Raw genomic sequence first — 20,665 nt, forward strand, 5'->3', positions numbered from 1 at the left:
GACTCGAAACTACCACACCAATGCAACTACCAACAATTTGGAAATTGGTCTTGATCAAGGACACATGACAAAACTAGTGGAAATGCGCATGGGTAGGGGGGGTGCGGGGGGGGGTTGAAGGGGAAAGGAGGAGCATGAATCATGTAACTATGTTAAAAATGAATATTAATAAATATAAAAAAAAAAGAGAGATGAGGGGAGGCTCCATTCAACAAATAAGCAAGTCAAGCAAAACAAATTCATGGACTGATCATATCTGAAAACCTATGTGTCATTCCCCAACTTTAGTCTATCATCTCTGGGTCAAGATGCAGAAAACATACTCTATCGATTAGTTTTCTGGAATCAAGTTGATCATTTCTTTGTTCAAAGTTCTTAAATCTTTCAAAGTTATTTTTTTCTTTACAATTTTATAGCCATTGTATAAACTATTTTCCTGCACTTGCTTATTTTTATTACATTCATGAACCATCACTTGCTTAATCATTCCCCAAGTAATTGGTACTTCTTTAAATTTTCATTTCTCTTACTATAATGAAAAGTACTGCCATTAATATTTTTGTACATTTGAGCCCTTTCCTTATTTCTTTGATTTTTTTTGGGTAAAATCAATAAAGCGGTATTCCTGGGTCAAAAAAAAAAACACATTTCCATATTGGTCAATGTGGTAAGAGCAAAGTCATATATGTAATGCAAGGATGCAACAGAGGCTTTTGCTCTTGCTTTGGCCTGTGCTTTTGTTTCTGGACATTTTGAACCTAGCTGATTTCTCTGGACCTCTCCTTATTATACCCCTGTTATCTTTCCTGAATTTTCCTTTGGGCTCTGGGAGGAAGGTTGGTTTTGGTTTTGGTTTAGACTTTGTGAGTTTTAGGTTTCTGTAGGCAAGTAGAACATCCTTAAATCAAGCTATCCCTTATTTTATTGATCTAGTAAATACTTTAAGGCAACCAAATCTTCCTGACTGGGAGAGCAGGCTCTCTCTCAGTCTAACCCTCCTGTGACCCTTCCCCCACCTTTAGCTTTTCCGTAGTGGCTATTATAAAACCCTAAACTCCTCTGTCCTTCTTATTAATCCTGATATTAATAAATGCCCTTTGTTACCTACTCAAACCCTCTGGTGAATCATTTTGTCGAAGATTGAGGCAAGGGCTGAAGGGGGAAGAAGTTATTTTCTTTTATTTCTTGAGGGTACTGCAGGCATCCATCTTGGCAGGAAGTCTTACCGGAGACTTCCTCCTGCCATCAATTTCAGTGACAGGGAGGAGCTCTTCCACTCCTCCCTCAAGGGACTTTAGAAAGGAAGAAGAGAAGCCCTCAAGGCAGATTTACACATTTCTGACTGGCCCAACTCCTTTGTATTTATAGAGATACCTTTCCTCACCTTGAAGGATCCTGCTTATATCTCCTCAGTATCCTCTGTCTCTAGCCTCAGTGTCTAGCCTGTTCCAGCTACCCTCCTGTATACTCCCATTCATTCCCTTGCCATCCAATATACCACCTAAATTCTTTCCTTCCCTACATTCAGCCATTCCCTTCATTCCTCCTCCTATCACCTCCTTACCTTTATCCCTCCTTTCAACTAAGATTTACTCATTTCTTTATAACATATATAACTAAACCCCAAAAGAAAGCCATAAATACACTGATGTGAAAGATGACTACAACAGTTATTTCTCTAGAGGTAGATAGCATTCCCTTTTATGAGTCTTTCAGGATTGTCCCAGATCATTGCATTGGTGAGAGTAGCCAAGTTTTCACAGAAAATCATTGCAAAGTATTGCTGTTATTGTGAACAATGATCTCCCAGTTTTGCTTATTTTCCTCTGCATCAATTCCTGTAGATCTTTCCAGCTTTTTCTGAAACCATCTTGCTTTTCATTTATTATAATACAATAGTATTCCATAACCAAAATGTACCAGTTTGTTCAGCCATTCCCCAACTGATGGGCATCCCCTCAATATCCAATTCTTTGCCACTACAAAAAGAGGTGCTATAAATACTATTGTACAAGTTGGTCCTTTTCCCCTTTTTAATTATCTCTTTGAGATGCAGACCCAGGAGTGGTATTACTAGATCAAAGAACATGAACAGTTTTATAGCCTTTGGGTATAGCTCCAAATTGCCAAGAGTTAACATTTTTTTTATAATTTATTTAGAATATTTTACCATGGTTACACGATTCATGATTTTTCCCACCCCTTTTCCTTCCCCACTCCCGGAACAGACAATCAATTCCACTGGATTATACATGTATCATTGTTCAAAACCCATTTATATATATTATTCATATTTCAGTTAAAGTAATCTTTTAATGTCAGTACTCCAATCATCTCCCCATTGAACCATGTGATCGATCATATGTTTTTCTTCTGTGTTTCTGCTTCCACAGTTCTTTCTCTGGATGTGGATAGGGTTCTTTCTTATAAGTTCCCCTGGATTGTCCTGGATCATTGCAATGCTGCTAGTAGAAAAGTCTATTATATTAGATTGTCCCAGAATGTATCAGTCTCTGTGTACAATGTTCTCCTGGTTCTGCTCCTTTTGCTCTGCATCAATTCTTAGAGGTCTTTCCAATTCACATAGAAATCCTCTAGTTCATTATTCCTTTCAGAACAATAGTATTCCATCATCAGAACATACTACAATTTGTTCAGCCATTCCCCAATCGATGGATACCCCTCATTTTCCAATTTTTTGCCACCATGAAGAGTGAGGCTATAAATTTTTTCCTACAAATCTTTTTCCATATCAAAGGGCAAGCATTCTTTTAAAACCCTTTGCACATAATTCCAAATTGCCCACTGAGATGGTTGGATTAATTCACAACTACACCAGCAGTGTATTAGTGTTCCAATTTTGTGTAGTGATATTTTAATCTTGGTCAGAGAGGATTCTCATGGTGACGGAGCAGCTCTGGTTTATTCCTCTATCTCGATTCTGCCCCTGTGGAAGTCCAGTTAACATTCTTAATGTTAAGATACCTAGATCCAAATGAGATAAAATATTTAGTGACTAGAAATTTTAATTGTTTTAGCGAAAGATGCCATGCACTTTCATAGTGTCATACTTTTATCTATACCTTTATAATATCATAGATTGTATTCTTAGAAAAACCATAGAGGGTACTAATATGGGAGGCATAGCTTACCAAATGAGTAACAAAGTTAGAATGAAAAAATACCTTCACATAATTGAACACTTGGCTAAACTGAATTTGATGACTTTTAATAAGCATAAATGTAAAGTCCTACACCAAGTTAAAAAAATCAACTTTATAATGACAAGGCGGTGGGGGAGTGGCTAAAGAAGAATTCATCTGAAAAAAGGTCTTGTGCGTCTTAGTGAACTGTAAATTCAATGTGAATTGACTGATATAACAGCCAAGATAATTAATGAAATCTTCTTCTTATTATTATTCCTATTGACTCCTTAGGAGCGTAGGGCCGCAACCATCTCACGCCAACGGACTCTGTTCTGGGCAACTTCCCCTAGCTGGGCCCATGTCATTCCGACTATTTTTGTTTCATTTTCAGCAGATCTTCGCCAGGTCTGTTTTGGTCTTCCAACTTTCCTCCTCCCTGAAGGGTTCCAGCTCAATGCTTGTCTGGCTACGTTGTCTTCCGGTTTTCGTAGCGTATGTCCTATCCATCTCCACTTATGTTTCAGAAATGTCAGCAGAGATGCTACAACCCCTCCTGCAGAAGATCTGGGAACAGGAACAAGTCCCGACAGACTGGAAACTAGGCTACCTAGTGAAGCTACCCAAGAAAGGTGACCTATCCCAATGCAGCAACTGGTGAGGAATCATGCTTCTATCCGCTCCCAGCAAAATCCTGACCAGAGTCATCTTAGAAAGACTGAAGGAGGCCTTGGACAAGAAGCTGAGAATAGAACAAGCAGGGTGTCATCAGCACAGATCATGCACCAACCATATCGTCACCCTAAGAATCATCATCGAACAGTCCATCGAGTAGCAGTCCCCCCTCTACACGACTTTCGTGGATTTCGAGAAGGCATTTGACAGCGTGGACAGGAGCATCATCTGGAGATTGATGCAGCATTACGGGATTCCCCCGAAGCTCATCAACATCATCCAGCAGTTATACGAAGACTTTACCTGCCAGGTCATCCATAATGGGAAACTGATGGCTCCCTTCACAGTGAAAACCGGAGTGAAGCAAGGCTGCATGCTTTCACCCCTTATCTTCTTGATGGTCATAGATTGGACCATGAGAAGAATTACCAAGGACAACAATACGGGCATTCAATGGACTCACACCAAACAGCTCGAGGACCTTGACTTCGCAGATGACATCTGTCTCCTTTCTCACAAGCAGCAGAATGCGCAAACCAAACTTGCAGGTCTCTCTGAAGAAGCGGAGAAGACAGGTCTGAAGATCAACAAGAGGAAGACCGAGGTGATCACAGTCAACGGCAGATAGGACCTGCCAATCCAACTACAGGGAGAAAACATCAAGGAGACGGACCACTTCACCTATTTGGGTAGCATAGTCAGTAAGGACGGCGGAGCAGATGAGGACATCAGAAACCGAATCAACAAAGCCAGACAGGCATTTAACACCTTACGGTCTGTCTGGACCTCCAAAGCACTATCCCTCTGTCACTAAGCTCCGAATCTTCAATACCAACGTAAAGACCGTCCTCCTATATGGATCAGAAAGCTGGAGAGTGACGAGCTCTAACACCAACAAACTCCAGGTCTTTGTTAATAGATGTCTATGTCACATCTTGAACATCAGATGGCCTGAAAATATCTCCAATGCTAGTCTCTGGGAAAGAACATTCCAGTACCCCATCAGTCAGGACATAAATGAAATCTTAGGCTGCATTAAAAGAAGTGTAGAGTCTAAATAAGAGGTAATGGTTCTTTTATACGCTGCTCTTCAGAATACATCTGGAATTTTGCTTTCAGTTCTCTGAGTCACATTTTGGAGGCAGCCATGTGTCACATTGGATAGAGCACTGGACCTGAAGTCAGAAAAACCCAAATTCCAATCTACCTTCTGACAGTAGGTGTGTAAGTAGCAAGTCACTGGGCAAGCCTTTGTCTCCATTTCTTCACCTATAAAATGGGGATAATAATAGCACCTATCTCTCATTGTTGTTTGAGGATAAAATGAGGTAATAATATTTGCAATGTAGTTTGCAAAACTAAAAGCTATAGAAATGCTAGTTATTTCTATTTCTATTAGGTAGTATACCAATAAGCTGAGGAATGCCTAGGAGAGGGTGAACAGAATGATGAAGGCCTTTGAGAACATGCGTATGAAAATCAAGTTAAAGGAAATGGTGTTTATTCTAGACTCAGAGGAAGGCTTAAGAGGTAGGTGATGGCTAGCTTTAAGTATTTGAAGAGTTAGCTCTGAAACAAATTGGACTTACTCTGCTTGTCCCCAGAGGGCAGAACTAGGAACTAAGTAGAGGTTTCAAAGAGACAAATTTAGGCTACAATAAGGAAAACTTAACAGAGCCATCCCAACAAAAAATAACTGACTCAGGAATTGTGAGTTGTCCTTTCCTGAAGGTATTCAGGACTATATGACTATTTGTTGTATAGATTGTTGAGGAGATTATTATTTGCGCATAAACTGGACTTCGTGACCTTTGAGTTCCAATCTTACTCTGGGATTTTGCAATTTGTCTTTTTCTTAGAGAGTATATATATACACATATATGTGTGTGTATGTATATATGTGTATATATAATATATGCACATATATTTGTATAAAACCAATGTGGCGACTTAGAAAGGCTAATCTGATGATGATGTGTAGGACAGATTACAGAGGCAGAGAGACTAAAGGTAGGGAGACTAGTTAGGAGATTGTGAGGAATTTGGTTTCCAGTTTCAAGAACTCTTATGCCTTTTGAACCATCCACTAGGTTCCTGTCTCCTCTGTAGTAGATGTCTCTAGTTGTCAGTTTGTTTGCAGAGCAAAAATGACTGATGTGCTTTGAGGACAATGACCTTTCTTTTTATTTAGGTTATCAAATTGACTCACTTTCTATGTTTTCTTTAATAATTCATCATTCAGGTGTCTCTAAGGTAATGATATCCCAGAATCTTATCATTACTGTTGTATAATTCTCAGATATGCCAAGTATACAGTTAAAAATGACATGCCTATAATCCTAGCCCTGGAATTAGAATGCGTCTCATAGGTTATCTACCTAATTTCCATCTCAGAAGAGGAGGACTCTTCCCTTATAGGAGGCTACCTGTGACTCCTGTTACCTTTCTTCCCAAAGTTACTGGGTAGTTTGCTGGCATTCTTATATATAATGGACTTTTAAAGTTGTATTTCTTTCCCTTTTGGGGTTTTGGGTGAGCCACATTTCCCAACTCTCCTGATATTTTCTATAAATATTTTTTTGACTCAGGAATGCAAAAGTAAGGAGGGCAGTAGGGTGATATGAGTAGTAGTAATACAGCTTTTGGGAACAATCTCAGGGGTTATGTGTAATGTCATCTTAGAGAATTTTCCTGGGTCAATAGGCATCCTGAGTCTTGTAGATGGAGAAAAAGAATTATTAGAGAGAAAATAATGTAGGTACACAAGAACATCATTTATCTATGCTCCTGAAAACAAAGTTTTACCTTTCATCCAAAGAAAATAGATGATATAAGCAACCTATGACTGCTTTTCAGTTCTGAGAACACATTAATGTCAACTTCAACTGATTTTATTTTCATTTCCTCCAATTTTCGTTTACAGATCACACCCTAAAGTCCCTCAAAGCTTCTGAACATGCTAGAGGATGCTCAGCATCTCCTTTGATGCCGTTTTTTTTTAATAAAATAAGGGGCTTTTGCTCTCATTTGCCCTGAGTGTGGGAGCAAGAGTACTGTCTCATGTGTACATTGTACTCATCACATTAGAGCTCAAAGTACAGGCCGTTCTGGAGTTACAGGCAGCCCACTTGCTTATGTCTCTTACATAGAAATGACTGAGCTAGCTCAGAAGCTCTCCTTCCTGCCTGCTAATGTTCCATCTCCCCCTCCTTCCTTTATCAGTTATTTAATCAAACAACAAGCATTTATAAAATGCCTACTCTGTGCCAGCTTCTGTGCTATAGGGAATAAAGATATAAGGAATGAAAGAATCTCTACTCTGAAAGAGCTTCTGATAGAGTTATTAGAATCAGGAAGATATGGAATACACGTAGGGAGAAAGAACACTCAAAAATAAAGGGAACAAATACAAGCCAGTTTGGCAAAGAGGACACTACAAGGCACTCTAAATTAGAGGGGCAAAGATAGATGTCATGGAGAATGTGGTGCTTGAGCTAAATCTTAAAGAAAGAGAGGGATTCTTTAAGGCCAGCATGAGAAGTGAGAGCCTCTCAGATATGATGGATGGCCAGTGCTAAGACATGGAGATAGGAGATGGAATATTATGTGTGATGTACCAAGAGAAAACTAGCTTGGCTGGACCAAAAGGTCTATAAGTGTAGGAGAAGTAATATAGAAGAAATTTGGAAGGAATCGTTGGATGCTGTTTGTAAAGGACTTCATTGTTTATCCTACAGGCAAGAGGGGGAGCTCCTGGAGCTTACTGATTAGCAAGTGATATGGTTAGATCTGCTCTTCAGGAAAACCCCTTTGACAGTTATGAAAGATTGACAAGCAGACAAAGAGAGACTTGAGGCAGGGCGGTCAATTGCAATTATCTAGGTGACAGGCTATAATGGCCTGAGCTAGAGTGGTAGCTATGGAAGTAGACAGAAGAGGTTCAATGTGAGAGATACCTCTATAGAAATGGTAGTATTGGCACTTGATTGAATATGCTGGGTTTAGAAGAGTGAAGCATTGAGCATAAAGCCAATGTTAAGAACCTAGAAAACAAAATGATAGTGCCTTTGGCAGAAATGAGGACACTAAGGACAAGAGTGGGTTTGTGGGAGAATAGTAATGATTTCTCTTCTGGACATATTGAATTTGAGATATCTACATGACCTACAGCCCTGGTCCTCAGTTCTCATTTTGTATCTCATTTTGTATGTTGTAGAATACTTGAGAACATCAGCAAACTTCTACTGAGGCCACAACATAGCTGCTACTCCTCCATAATTGCCTGGTTTCTGTCTTCATTACCTTGCCCCCCTATTTTCCTCCCCCCCCCAATCTCTCCTTATTTCAATCCTGGTCTCCTCAGTGTGAGCGAGGCAAACGGATTGGAGAAGAGGAGAAAGGAAAAAGCAGGAGGAAGACATTTGATATTTATACATTTTTTCATTATTCTCCCAAACCTTGCCTCCTATTTCACACCCTCCTCATCTGTATCCAGCTCTAATCCCTCCTCTTTACTTTAAACTCCAGAGTACCTGCCTAGTCCACCTCAGACCACTGCCCTTTAATCCCCTACTAAGATTGACAATAGAAACCTTTTTCATCCTGGTACTCTCTATACTGGAGTCTGCTCCAGGCTACAGTGGGGGGACCCTGTAGGTTAGGAAATGAAGGGGATCTCTGACTCTACTACTTAATAAGTATAGGTGCAAGGAGGTAGCTGATCAAAGGGAAATAGTATAATTTGCCATAGAAACATTGCTATAAAATAGTATAATATGGGTGAACTAAGCCTATAGGAGCCGTTCTTTGTAGTACAGGCAGATATTTTTCTGTTTGGTTTTTGGGGACCTCATGAAATTTTGAGGAATGCCCATGTGGAACTCTAAGATCTTTTTACCCACATTACAGTAGAATGTAAATTTTTTTTGAGAGAGAGAGTGTATGTGTTTGTGTGTGTGTGTGTGTGTGTGTGTGTGTGTGTGTGTGTAGGGGAGGAGGAACTGGCCAGTCAGAGGCAACTCGGTACTTATACCCTGTTCTGGTTCAGCAACCAACCAATAGACCAACAAGAGTCACAGAATATCTGCATGTTTCCTAAAGTGGAGCACAAGATTCTTCAGCAGGAAAGCCCTGAAGAAGGCTTCCAGAGCCTCTTCTCTGGGGATGCAACATTGAGAATGCTATGCTTGTGCTCACATGATGGACCTCCCATTGGACAGTCCATATTCTCTCCAAACCTTCCACCTCTCCTTTTACACATGGACACCCCCCCCCAGTGTGGAAACTCCCTCTTCTAGTAGCTCTGCTGCATTTTGTAGTTTTATTATGTTACTTGGGAGTTGTGTAGAAAAATATAAGTAAAGGTAATGGAGACACCAGGGATGTTACAATAAATCTAATAGTTGTGGGTACACACACTGGGTTGTAGGAGAGACGGACCAGGATAGACCAGGGGTCACAGCTGAGCTGCTCCTAACTGACAAAAATGGCTGCTGGCCAACTGCCAGAAGCTTACCACTAGGTCAGAGCCTTTGGAAACCAACAGACTAGGTAAAGGTGTAAACAGCTTTAATTATGTTTAAAAGGTGGGAAAGGGATTTCTATACTAAAACCTTAAAACCTAATGACAAAACCCACAGGGAAAGGGGAGGATTTTCCTACTCTAATCTAAAGATCTATGCAGGCAGGGCAGTAATGGAGTCTCTGGGTGACTGCCTCAGACTTGGACCTGCCAGGCTTGAGCAGCACAGCTAAGGGCTGATGTGGCTTTGGGGTTCTCACTGTAATCCACCGATGATCTCTGGATGCCAAGAGCCAAGGTGGTCTCAGGTACCAAGTAGGGAGGGTGTGCTTGAGACACTGTCCATCAGATCCCAAATTTCTCCTCTTCCCTTGGAACTGCACTGTAGATCTTGTCCTCTTTGCTAGATGCCACCACCACACAGGATCCCAGGGAAAATCAGGATGCAGGGTGTCCTTTACTCTGAGATCTCCCAGGGCTAACCACAGTTTGTGCTAACCCCTAATGGAGTCCCTCTCAGAGCACAAGTCACTTCTTCCTGCTCCTTCATTCCATCCTGGAATTCCCAGCTCCAGCTCCTTCCTGCTAGATACACCTTAATTCTTAATTACTAACTAATCTAATCTTCCTCACAACAGTTGGCACTAATTCCAGCAATATAAATGCAACAAATCTCTATCCACACCAAATCAAAAGTAAATATAATGAATTTTTAAAGAGCAAGCAGGAATGAAGAGATATGAGAGGGCATCCCCAACCTGCCCCATTTTGGAGGCTACACATGGCACACGTTTTTGGACTTTTTCAATGTATTGATCAATTGTGCTGATATTTTTTCCTCCCTAAGAATGACTGTTTTTTATATGGGATAGCTCTCTGGGAGAGACGGTAGTAGGAGGGGATACTTAGGATAACTATGGTGATATAAGGAACAGAAGATATTAATAAAATTATTATTGAAATGTTTCTTAGGGGCCCTAAGAGATTAAGTGATGAGTTTTATGACAAATAGCCTATATGAATCAGAGTTGAAGCTTGAATTGAGTGTTTTTTGTTTTTGCTTTTTTTACTTAGAGGCCAGCTTTCTAGCCACTACACCCCTGCTGCTTCTCATCTAGAATATAGTAGGTGTCTGATGATTCTTGAATTATATGTGTGTTTACTTTTTAAAAGAATTTTCTCTATTGCTTGCTATTTCTGTCTGGCCTATGGGGTAACTTGCCAAGATAATAGTAATAATGACAACTGGCATTTCCCTAGCACTTTAAGATTTTCAGAGTGCTTTACCTATATTTTCTCATTGATCCTCACAATAATTCTGGGAGGAAGGTGCTCTCTATTTTACATATGAGGAAACTGAGGCAGGCAAAGGTCAAGTTACTTGTTCACAGTCACATAGCTAATAACTAAGATAGGATATGAACTCAATTCTGATTCTAAATGCTACTACACACACTATTCTACCTAATTGCTCTGCAAGTTATGGGGAGCTGATTAGGATCCATTCTGGTTTCCTGAGCTCTGCTAAAACAGTCACCACAAAGAATGGCTTCAGAGTATCTATTTAGCTATCCCTTTCTAAAGAGATGGTACTGGCTAATTACGTTCTTTTCTTTTGTTAAAGAAAGTTAAAAGAACTGGGCTTCATTAGAATTTCATAGAACTACGGATTTAGAAAAAAAAACTTTAGAAGCTACCTGTGATAGCCTATTAGAAATTACTTATTCCAGATGCAACAAATAGCCAACATCTCCAGCTTTCACTTGCAGACTCTGTGTGTGTGTGTGTGTGTGTGTGTGTGTGTGTGTGTGTGTGTGTGTGTGTGTGTGTGACTGTCTTGTGTCTGTATGGGTGAGTGAATAAAGCTAGGGGAGCGATAACACCTACCATCTTTCATTGTAGCAGTATTTGTTTTTTTGTTTTTTGTTTTTAATTTTTTTTAAACCCTTAACTTCTGTGTATTGGCTCCTTGGTGGAAGAATGGTAAAAGTGGGCAATGGGGGTCAACAGGGTCACAGAACTGGGAAGTGTCTGAAGTTGGATTTGAACCTAGGACCTCCCGTCTCTAGGCCTGACTCTTGATCCACTGAGCTACCCAGCTGCCCCATAGCAGTATTTGTTAATGAGATTTCTCCCTTACTCCAGTTTCTTAAGCTGGACTAAAGCATGACAAAGCAGACAGCTTCCTAAGGCTCATGAGGGCAAATAGAGAGGCACATTTCCATAATATTTTTATAAATATGCAAAATAAAATTCCATTCTATAGATTGTAGTTAGGCATTTGTTTCATGACATCACTTGTAATAAGTCATGTTACAGTAAAGGCTCAAATGCTCTGGTAGCCTGGTAGTGTATATTTCAAGCTTTGTGCAAAGTGGAAAAATGCCAAAAATGGGGCTCTACACAGTGGATCAGATTAGGTATGTAGATAATTTGAAGGACTAATTAAAATAATTTGTGCGTGCTCATGAAGATTATAGGCTCCCTTTGCAAGTAATTTCCATATGAAAATTTTAATGTTTCTAATTTATTTGATTTTTTTCCCTCTCTAGACATTCCTAGAAATCCAGGGTCCCAAGGAATCATTTCGGAAAGAGTAGCTTTGCCTATTGTAAACAGCAAAAATAAACAGATCGCTAATGCTTAACAGTGTACTTTCCCCATGGTGATTGCATCTCATCATTCTGAGTAACCAAAATTTAGGAAAGGGATATTTCCTGAAAGTCTGAAGGGTCTTGTTAAAACAATATTGTATGTGAATGCAGAGTTTTGGTGAGTCTTGGTGTCCTAATGATACTCTCCCTAATTCCTTTGTTAAATGAATCCATCGGGCCTTTAAAGTAGAGAATTCTAGCCCATTTCTGATGCAATTTCCAAGTTGTTGACTTGCCTTCCTTCAGGTCTTCAGATCCACCAGCTTGGTTGTGGCTGCTTGGCTAGTTAGTCAATAAAGATCCACTAAGTGCCTATTATGTACTAGCAACCATGCTAAGCACTGGGGATACAAATAGGAAAACGAAAGGAAATCTCTGTCCTTTAAGAACTTATAGTCTAATGAGGGGAAACAACATGTGAAAGGGAGCTGAAAATGGGTATGTGTATGTGTGTGACACTGGATTCTTCTCATCCAGTTGTGTATATACTTGTATATATAACTTGTTATACATATATACACATATATGAAAATAGATATTTATTATATATACTAACCTATGTTTATCTATCTACCTCTCTTTCTCTACCTACCTACCCACCTACCTACCTATCTACCTATCTGTCCATCCATTCATTTGTCTGTCCATCCATCAATCCATCTATCTGTCTATCTGTCTATCTGTCTATCTATCCATCTATCTATCTATCTATCTATCTATCTATCTATCTATCTATCTATCTATCTATCTATCTATCTATCTATCTCTGCCTGACTGTCTGTCTGTCTATCTGTCTATCTATCTATCTTATCTGTCTATCTATCTATATATATATCCTTGTTATACTAGCTTCGAATTGTTCTACAGTGGAAAAGAAAGGGGTAGAAAGATGTGACCACCAGAAATCTATGCCAGGAGAACAAAACAGCCTTGAGAGTAACTGTTCTAGGGCTTTCAACATAGCAGAAATGAATATATAACTGTTAAGCTAGGTGGCACAGTGAATAGAGTGTCAGATCCGGAGTTAGGAAGACCTGAGTTAAAATCTGGCCTCAGACATTTAATAGCTATGTGACCCTGGGCAAGTCACTTAACACTGTTTACCTACCTCTCCTTCCTCATCTGTTAAATGAGCTAGAGTAAGAAATGGCAGACCACTCCAGTATCTCTGCCAAGAACCCCAATGGGATCACTAAGAGTCAGATATAGGTGAAACTACTAAAGAGTGAAAAAGGCTGTTACATCCTTATACAAGAATATATCATCAGAATTCAGAATAAATGCAAAGATCAATTTGGGTTTCAGAGAACTAATACTTATTTCCTTTCTGGTGATAGAAAGGTGATACACCACAGGTGTAGAATACTGTATATATTATTAGATGCATTCATTGGGATGGTTTATTTTGCTTAACAGTTTTTCTTTGTTATTAGGGAGGGTTCTCTGCAGGAGTGAAGTACAGGGACACTATTGGAAGTGATTGTGGAGGGAAAAAAGCATTAGTATTACATTTTTTAAAAGATTGAGCAAACATGCTCATCTCAATTTTATCTTTTATAAAAAGCCAATGCAGGGGGCAGCTGGGTAGCTCAGTGGAGTGAGAGTCAGGCCTAGAGACAGGAGGTCCTGGGTTCAAACCCGGCCTCAGCCACTTCCCAGCTGTGTGACCCTCGGCAAGTCACTTGACCCCCATTGCCCACCCTTACCACTCTTCCACCTATGAGACAATACACCGAAGTACAAGGGTAAAAAAAAAAAAATTAAAAAAAAAAAGCCAACGCCCTTTTTAGCTTAGGCCATAAGGGCCATTCTTAGTCGTAAATCTATATTAAACCTGATTCTTGGCTTTCCTTTGAATTGTCTTTTTCTTTAGGAGTTTTTGGTAAAACAGTGAATTAAAAATGTCAGGGCTTTTGGGGTATTTAATTTAAGTTTCTCTTGTAAGGTCACGTGCTAACTGGAGTCATATTCTCCCATATTTTAGGGGTTAAACTAGAATTTATAATTATCTGTGTGTATATGACATAATATAAATATGTTCTATATTATATATGTGACTATATATACTATAAATATAATTTTATATACATAATATACAAAATTTCTCATTTCCTATATGGCCATGAGGTCATATTTTCCCATGTCCTAGGGGCTAAATGAGATAATTTATAATTATCTGATAATATATGACTAAATAATTATCTATGTATATAATATATAATATAAATGATCTATTGTAGAACTATTATAATGGTAGTTATACATGCAAACACATACACACACGTAAACTTTCCCATTTTATGCTGACCCTAATGCCTTCAGTGGGTTCCAAAGCATGGAGGAGACTAAGTGCTTCATTTACTTTGCTCTCCTTGTTGCTGCTGCTGTTTATGAAACAGCTTTAGGCAGTGAATGCTTTTTTTGTTACTTAAAAAAAAATAACCCTGCTTCCCCCTCCCCTCTTCAATTACATTCTTGGTTTGACTCCTGGTTGTGACAAGGATTCTTTATTCCTGAGGCTATAAACAAGTTTCTGTAGTCTTCCTGTTTCAGGGGCTTATGTGGCCTGGTTTTGAGATTAATTCCTATTATAACTGGCACCTGGGGCAATGAGGATGCCCAAGACCATTTCAGGGGGTCCTTGAAGTCAAAACTATTTTTAAAAACAACAGTAATACAATGTTATTTGCCTATTAAAATATTACTCTTTTCCAACTACCTATTTGTGTGATATCAGATTTTCTTCATATACTTCAACCAAAACGACATATTGCAACAGATTGAATGTAGAAGCAGATCTGAGACTCCCACTGTCTTCTATTAAGCTAGACTGTAAAGAGATTTACCAAACTATGTAAAACAATGCCTCCTTGAGGTGAGGGCCTGGATTCTGCCTCTTTTGGAATCCCTGGTGTTTAGCACAGTGCCTGGCATATGGTGGATGCTTAATAAATGCATATTGATTGATTTTGAAAAATACTTATTTTTTTCACAAAAATGTTACTTATGTTCATATTTAATGAGTTTATTGTTATTTTAAAATGAATTGATAATGATTTAAATTTTTATCACTTTTAATTTCCAGTACTGTAAATATCAATAGACATGAATGAGATTTTTAAAAATCTCTTTGAACTTCTTAATAGTTTTTAAGTGTGTAAAGGAGTTCCAAGCCCAGAAGATCCTCTGACTTGGGGGCATCGAACCTTAGAAGAGTTGAGGCATTTCGCAGATGCCATATCTCATGAGTGGGTAGAGGTGACAGACTCAGCAGGCTTAAGGACTTAGACCTTCTGTAGAGTGTACATTTTTTTTTTAAATTTTAGTTCATGTTTGTAAAGAATTTCTTAGGTGCTATTCCAGTGTATAATGTGTTTGTTGATTTGTAAAATCATTTCTATTTATTAGTATTAGTTGGGTCATAAAGGAATTTTGTTGCTCTTTATGGTATAAATGCTCTTCAACTTCAGGGAACCTTTAAGAGCAACTTATATTAACTTCTCTTTTAAATTAAATATTGTAGAAATCAGCCCTCAGGAGGAAGTGTGCAGTCTGTAAAATTGTGGTCCACACAGCCTGTATGGAGCAGCTAGAAAAGGTAAGATAGTGCCACCTGCTGCACAGTTCCTTATATTGCATGCATTCGAGTTTCCAAAAGCCAATTCTCCATACCTTTTTTGTACCTCATTCTATTTCCAGGGGTTCCAAAGACATCTGCCCAGTAAGAAACCAAGGAGAAAGAAACATTATCATATTGAAACTATAAAAAACCCCCATACATGCACAACTTTAGTTTTACCCATCATATTGCTTAGTTCACCACCGGTTTCAGAAAACCTTCCATTTTTTGTTTACTTTGATTGACAGCCATCGGTACAAGGTTAATATCATTTTGTTCATTTGGTCTGTACAGCTCATGTGATGAAATGCAATGCACCCACCTGTATTGCTTTATCTTCTACCTGTGACAAATATGTTTTTCTACCACTGAAAGAAACTACTGTGGTTCTGAATTGTTTAAACTTATTTGTGAAGCTTAACGATATAGCTAGATAGACAGACAGACGGATAAATAGAAAGATAGATAATGTCAGATTTTGAATTCGAGGACGTGAGTTTGGATCCCACCTTTTCCACATGCTCCCTTTATGATCACGCAACATCTGGCAATGTGTTTACCCTTTCTGGGTCTTGGTTTTCTCAGCTGGAAAATGCTGTCTGGATAGATAATTTGTAGACCTCCTCTAACTTTTAATTTATGATTCAGATATTACTTTAGGATTCAATCAGAACTGTTGTTGGGGAACTCTGGCACATTTTTCCAATTGGGACTACTCAGCCTGTCATTTGAAAGCATGTCTGACTGGCCTCTCAGTCCTTGAATTTTTATATACCTTGCAACTATTTCTATAACCTATTAGAAGAACATTTTGCATACTACTCTCACTAGAGGTTGCCAGTAAGAAAAGAAATAGAAGTCTCATAAACGCTGGCTCTTTTCTTTTACTTGCACATATTCTCATTTCTCTCTGAATTTTCCTGTGGAACACAGAAAAATAGAGAGAAAAAAACAGTTGATAACAGACTAAAAGGACAAGATCCAGGTCTCCCTACCCATGCTTCCCTTTGCAGCACTTGAATCTTCCAGTAGATATTGGGAATAGGTAGGATGAAGCAGGAATACGCACACACACAAAAGCCAGGTGTGAGGTCCAAGACCTCCCTTTGCACATTGTTATCTATTACTACCACATAAACTTGGGCATAGACCTCAAATGCTAACTTTGGAAAATCTGGATTCTACACTGCCCTCTTTACTGCACTGTGTAAGAGAGAAAACTCTGCAAAGATGGAGAAGCCTAACTAAAACATTTTTTTACCCTGTTCTCCTATCCTATGATCTCTATACTTCCTGTTCTCCATGTTATATCTCATTCATTCTTTCTTCCCCATCTCTACCTGAGCTTCTAATACAGGAGCACTTTCCTTTAGACAGTAATGTGTTCCCATGTATAAACTAATTTTTTTTATAAATTACTATGTATAAATTGAATTTTTGTAAGCCTAAATGTAGATTTTTTAATTGATTTTAATTTCATTTCAGTCATATGTTATACATTTCTAATTGGGCTTCACTTGGCAATGGCTCCTAATACTTTAAGTTTCATCAGTGAACCCTGGAAAAAGAGCACTGGATTCAGAGTCAGAGGAATTGGCTTCAAATCTAGCTTTGCTATTTACCATTGTGTGATCTTGGGTCAATAACTTCAACTCTCTGGGACTGAAGAGATTACATTAGATGATTTATAAAGTTCCTTCCAGATCTCATTGCACACATTCTCTGTATTTGTTGGTATTCAGTCATCTCAGTTTCATTGGACTTTTCATGATACTACTTGGGATTTTCCTGTCAGAGATACTGGAGTGGTTTGCCATTTTCTTTACCAACTCATTTAACAAACGAGAAAACTGAGGTATATAGAGTTAAGTGACTTGCCTAGGCTCACACAGCTATTAAGTATCCGAGTCCATATTTGAACTCAGGAAGATCAATCTTCCTGACTTTAAGCCTGAGGCTCTATGCATCTTGCTCCCTTGATGCTCCTATTCTCTTCAACGGTCCTATGATTTTTTTTGGCCTTTCCCTTTCTAAGTTTCCCACTATTGCTTCAATATCATCCCCATCCTCCCATACCATCCTTTCAAGTAACAATGATGTGTAAACAAACCATAAAAATACTCAGCATATTTAAAGAAATACTATGGTGAATCTTTTTATAAAGGAAGAATTCACCTTTCGGAACCTCAGTCACTTCTTCTGTAAAATAAAGGAGTTGGAATAGGTGAACTGTAGTATTTTTTCCAGCTCTAAATTCTTTGAGCCTTTTGCATTATGAACCATCACTTCCTAAATTTCTAACTTCTTAAGTTCCAGCTTACAATTGATTTGAATCCTAGAGCCTTGCTTTGAATCATTTCAATCCCTGAATGGTCACTGCATTAACCCTTAGTAACTTCCAATTAGTTATCTCTTTCCTTTTCCACTTACTACTTGTGTGATCTTGGATAAATGACTAACTGAGCCTCGGTTCCTTCCTCTGTAAAATGCCGTTCTGTCTACTTCACAAATTTGTGATGAGGATCAATTCAGATGTTGGAATTGTGGATGCCTTATAAAGTTAGGTTGCTATTATTATTATTACTATTTTCATGAAGAATGGGATAGAATAGTGTCGTCTTTCAGGAAAATGACTCATTTGATATATCCAGTCAGTCTGCTGAGCCTCAGAATTGAGCATTTCATGATGAAAAATAGTTAATATCTCAGGGTCTAATACCTAAAACAAGTCTTTTTATCTCTTGGACTACTTTAGTTTACTCTATCTAGAAATTGATATGGTTGGTTCAGAAACAGAAATTCACCGACTCATTTATTTGGCAGTCTGATGAAGCTTATGACCCTACTTCTCAGAACTATGTTTTGTTGTCTGTATTCATAATTGAAGAAAATGCTAAATTTTATTTAGAAGACAGTGAAAATAAAAATGTAGTTGTTTTCCCATCCAAGTTCCTGGACACTCTAAAAATCTATCTACAGACCTTGCAGGCCACAGGTTAAGATCCCCTAACCTAGATGACCTTTTCATTGTTCAGCCATTCAGTCCTGTACTCTTTGTGACCATAGCTATCCATTGGGTTTTCTTGGGAAAGATACTAGAGTGGTTTGCCATTTCCTTCTCCAGTGGATTCTTTTGATCCCTCTCTATAACCCTTTGATCCCAATGGCTTCCTTTACTGTGTGTTCTCAATATTGACCACTGTTGATTCATTTCAAGTTCTATAGTGATACTTTTCTAAACTTATCCCTAATATTTCCTTCTATTTGTCTTTCGGTTGACAGATTAATTTCAGATGCAAACCAACTTTCCGAGAAGGAGGCTCAAGATCTCCAAGAGAAGTGAGTAGCTTGAATACAGTTCTAACCTTTGCTTCCTACCCTTGAGGTTCACTTGATTTAGAGGTAAACATAGCTCTGATATTCTTCACAACTGGATACATTTTCCATACACTCTGTCATCAGTGAAGGGCATCAACACTTGCTAGTGCATCTGGCAGGCCTCCTGGAACTTGGTCCCTCTATATATCAATGCTTTCCCTGAAGGATGGTGTGAGGCACCACCATTCTTACTGCACATACAAGAAGGGTGGAGGGAGATTAGGCAAAATAATATTTTGTGACATCTGGCCATTTTAATTCTATTTCTCACTTTGGAGAAGGTGCATGATCCTTTCCCTAATTCTCTCTTCTCTTTCCCCTCCCTTTTTCCTGCCCTTATCACCTTTCTCCTTTTCTTCCTTCATTTCAAAATGATGGATGGATTACACTAGGATCAGGGATACCTTTACTAGGGGTGCCTTCTTCCCAAATTCCTCAAGTTCACAGATAAAAAAAATTTCACTACTATGGAATGAGTGAAAAATTGCTGATTTAATCACGCTAAAACCCCAAACCAAAAATGCCTAAAGGTCTTTGAAATGTGAACACTAAGTCAGTCCACAGAGTACGGGACCTTGTGTCAGGAAAACCTGAGCTCGAATACTGCCTGAGACACTTACTAGCTTTGTAGCTCTAGGTAAGTAATTTAAAAGCTATCTGCCTCAGTTTCCTCATCTCTATAATAGGAATAAGAATAACTTCCATCCCATAAAGTTGTTGTGACGATAAAATAAAATGGGATATCTGGAAAGCCCTTGGTAATGAATATCAAGCTTCTTCCCCAAGTGTGGTTTATCTAAGATGGGAATATATACACTTTTCTTTTTCATCTCTTTATTCAAACCGCAAAAGTGTAGAATTAAAATAAATCAGTTTTTAAAAGCTGCTCTAGTTACCTGTATTGTAGACATTCCTTCTAGTCAGATGGATCATAACCCATCTATACTTTCTTACCCCATGGGATGCTTTATCTGTAGCCTTATATAAATTCTCCATGCAGAGTCTTCCTACGTGCTTAGGATCTTTTTCTTCATCTCTTAGCATTGTGGAGATACTGGTAGAATACACAAACTGTCCATTACTTGTTTCTCCTGTGAAATTTTCTCCAGTTCCACTCATTGGTCACTAGACAAGGATTTCATGTTTACGGTACCCACAGATAAAATTAAGGCTTTTAAACTGTGAGAAAGTGGATAATTTATATCATCCTTTGCTTGCTTTTTTTTTCCTTTTTTTTTGGTATCACTGAAGCATTAGAATGCTGCTACCCAGGATGGAGGGCCATTTTGTATTTGTTGTTATTGTTTTTCAGTTTGCCATCCCTCAAATGACTGGACTGCTGGTTATAAACCTGTATTTTATATTCAGATTGGTCTTTGGAAAACAACTGTAGCCTATTAGTGGCTATTAGTGGGAAAAAGTGGCCTTTTTCAGAATTATAAAATCTGCTAGTTCAGGCATTCTGATGCTATATTCTTTGAGAAAACAGGGTCATTTCTGTGCTATGGTGTGGCAAAAGTAAGACACTGTAGAGAATTCTTATAGATCAGGATTAAGCAAAGCAAAAAACAAAACAAAACAAAACAAAAAACACCAACAAACTCTAATCCTTCCTATACTTTGGTTCTCCTATCAGTAATATTTAACCTTTTTCATTTTATATTTCATTTAATTT

General features: G+C 38.5%; 1 protein-coding gene across 1 annotated transcript in view; it reads left to right on the top strand.

Annotated features, from left to right (window-relative positions):
* Window positions 1–20,665, top strand: part of DGKI (diacylglycerol kinase iota) — a 611,386-nt gene that overhangs the window by 247,134 nt on the left and 343,587 nt on the right. The window contains 2 exon segments of the mRNA XM_044677460.1: window positions 15,517–15,591; window positions 18,895–18,951. Coding sequence (XP_044533395.1) covers window positions 15,517–15,591; window positions 18,895–18,951 — 132 coding nt within the window.

This window comes from Gracilinanus agilis, chromosome 5 (genome assembly GCF_016433145.1).
Source record: "Gracilinanus agilis isolate LMUSP501 chromosome 5, AgileGrace, whole genome shotgun sequence".
In the NCBI taxonomy this organism is placed as follows: domain Eukaryota; kingdom Metazoa; phylum Chordata; class Mammalia; order Didelphimorphia; family Didelphidae; genus Gracilinanus; species Gracilinanus agilis.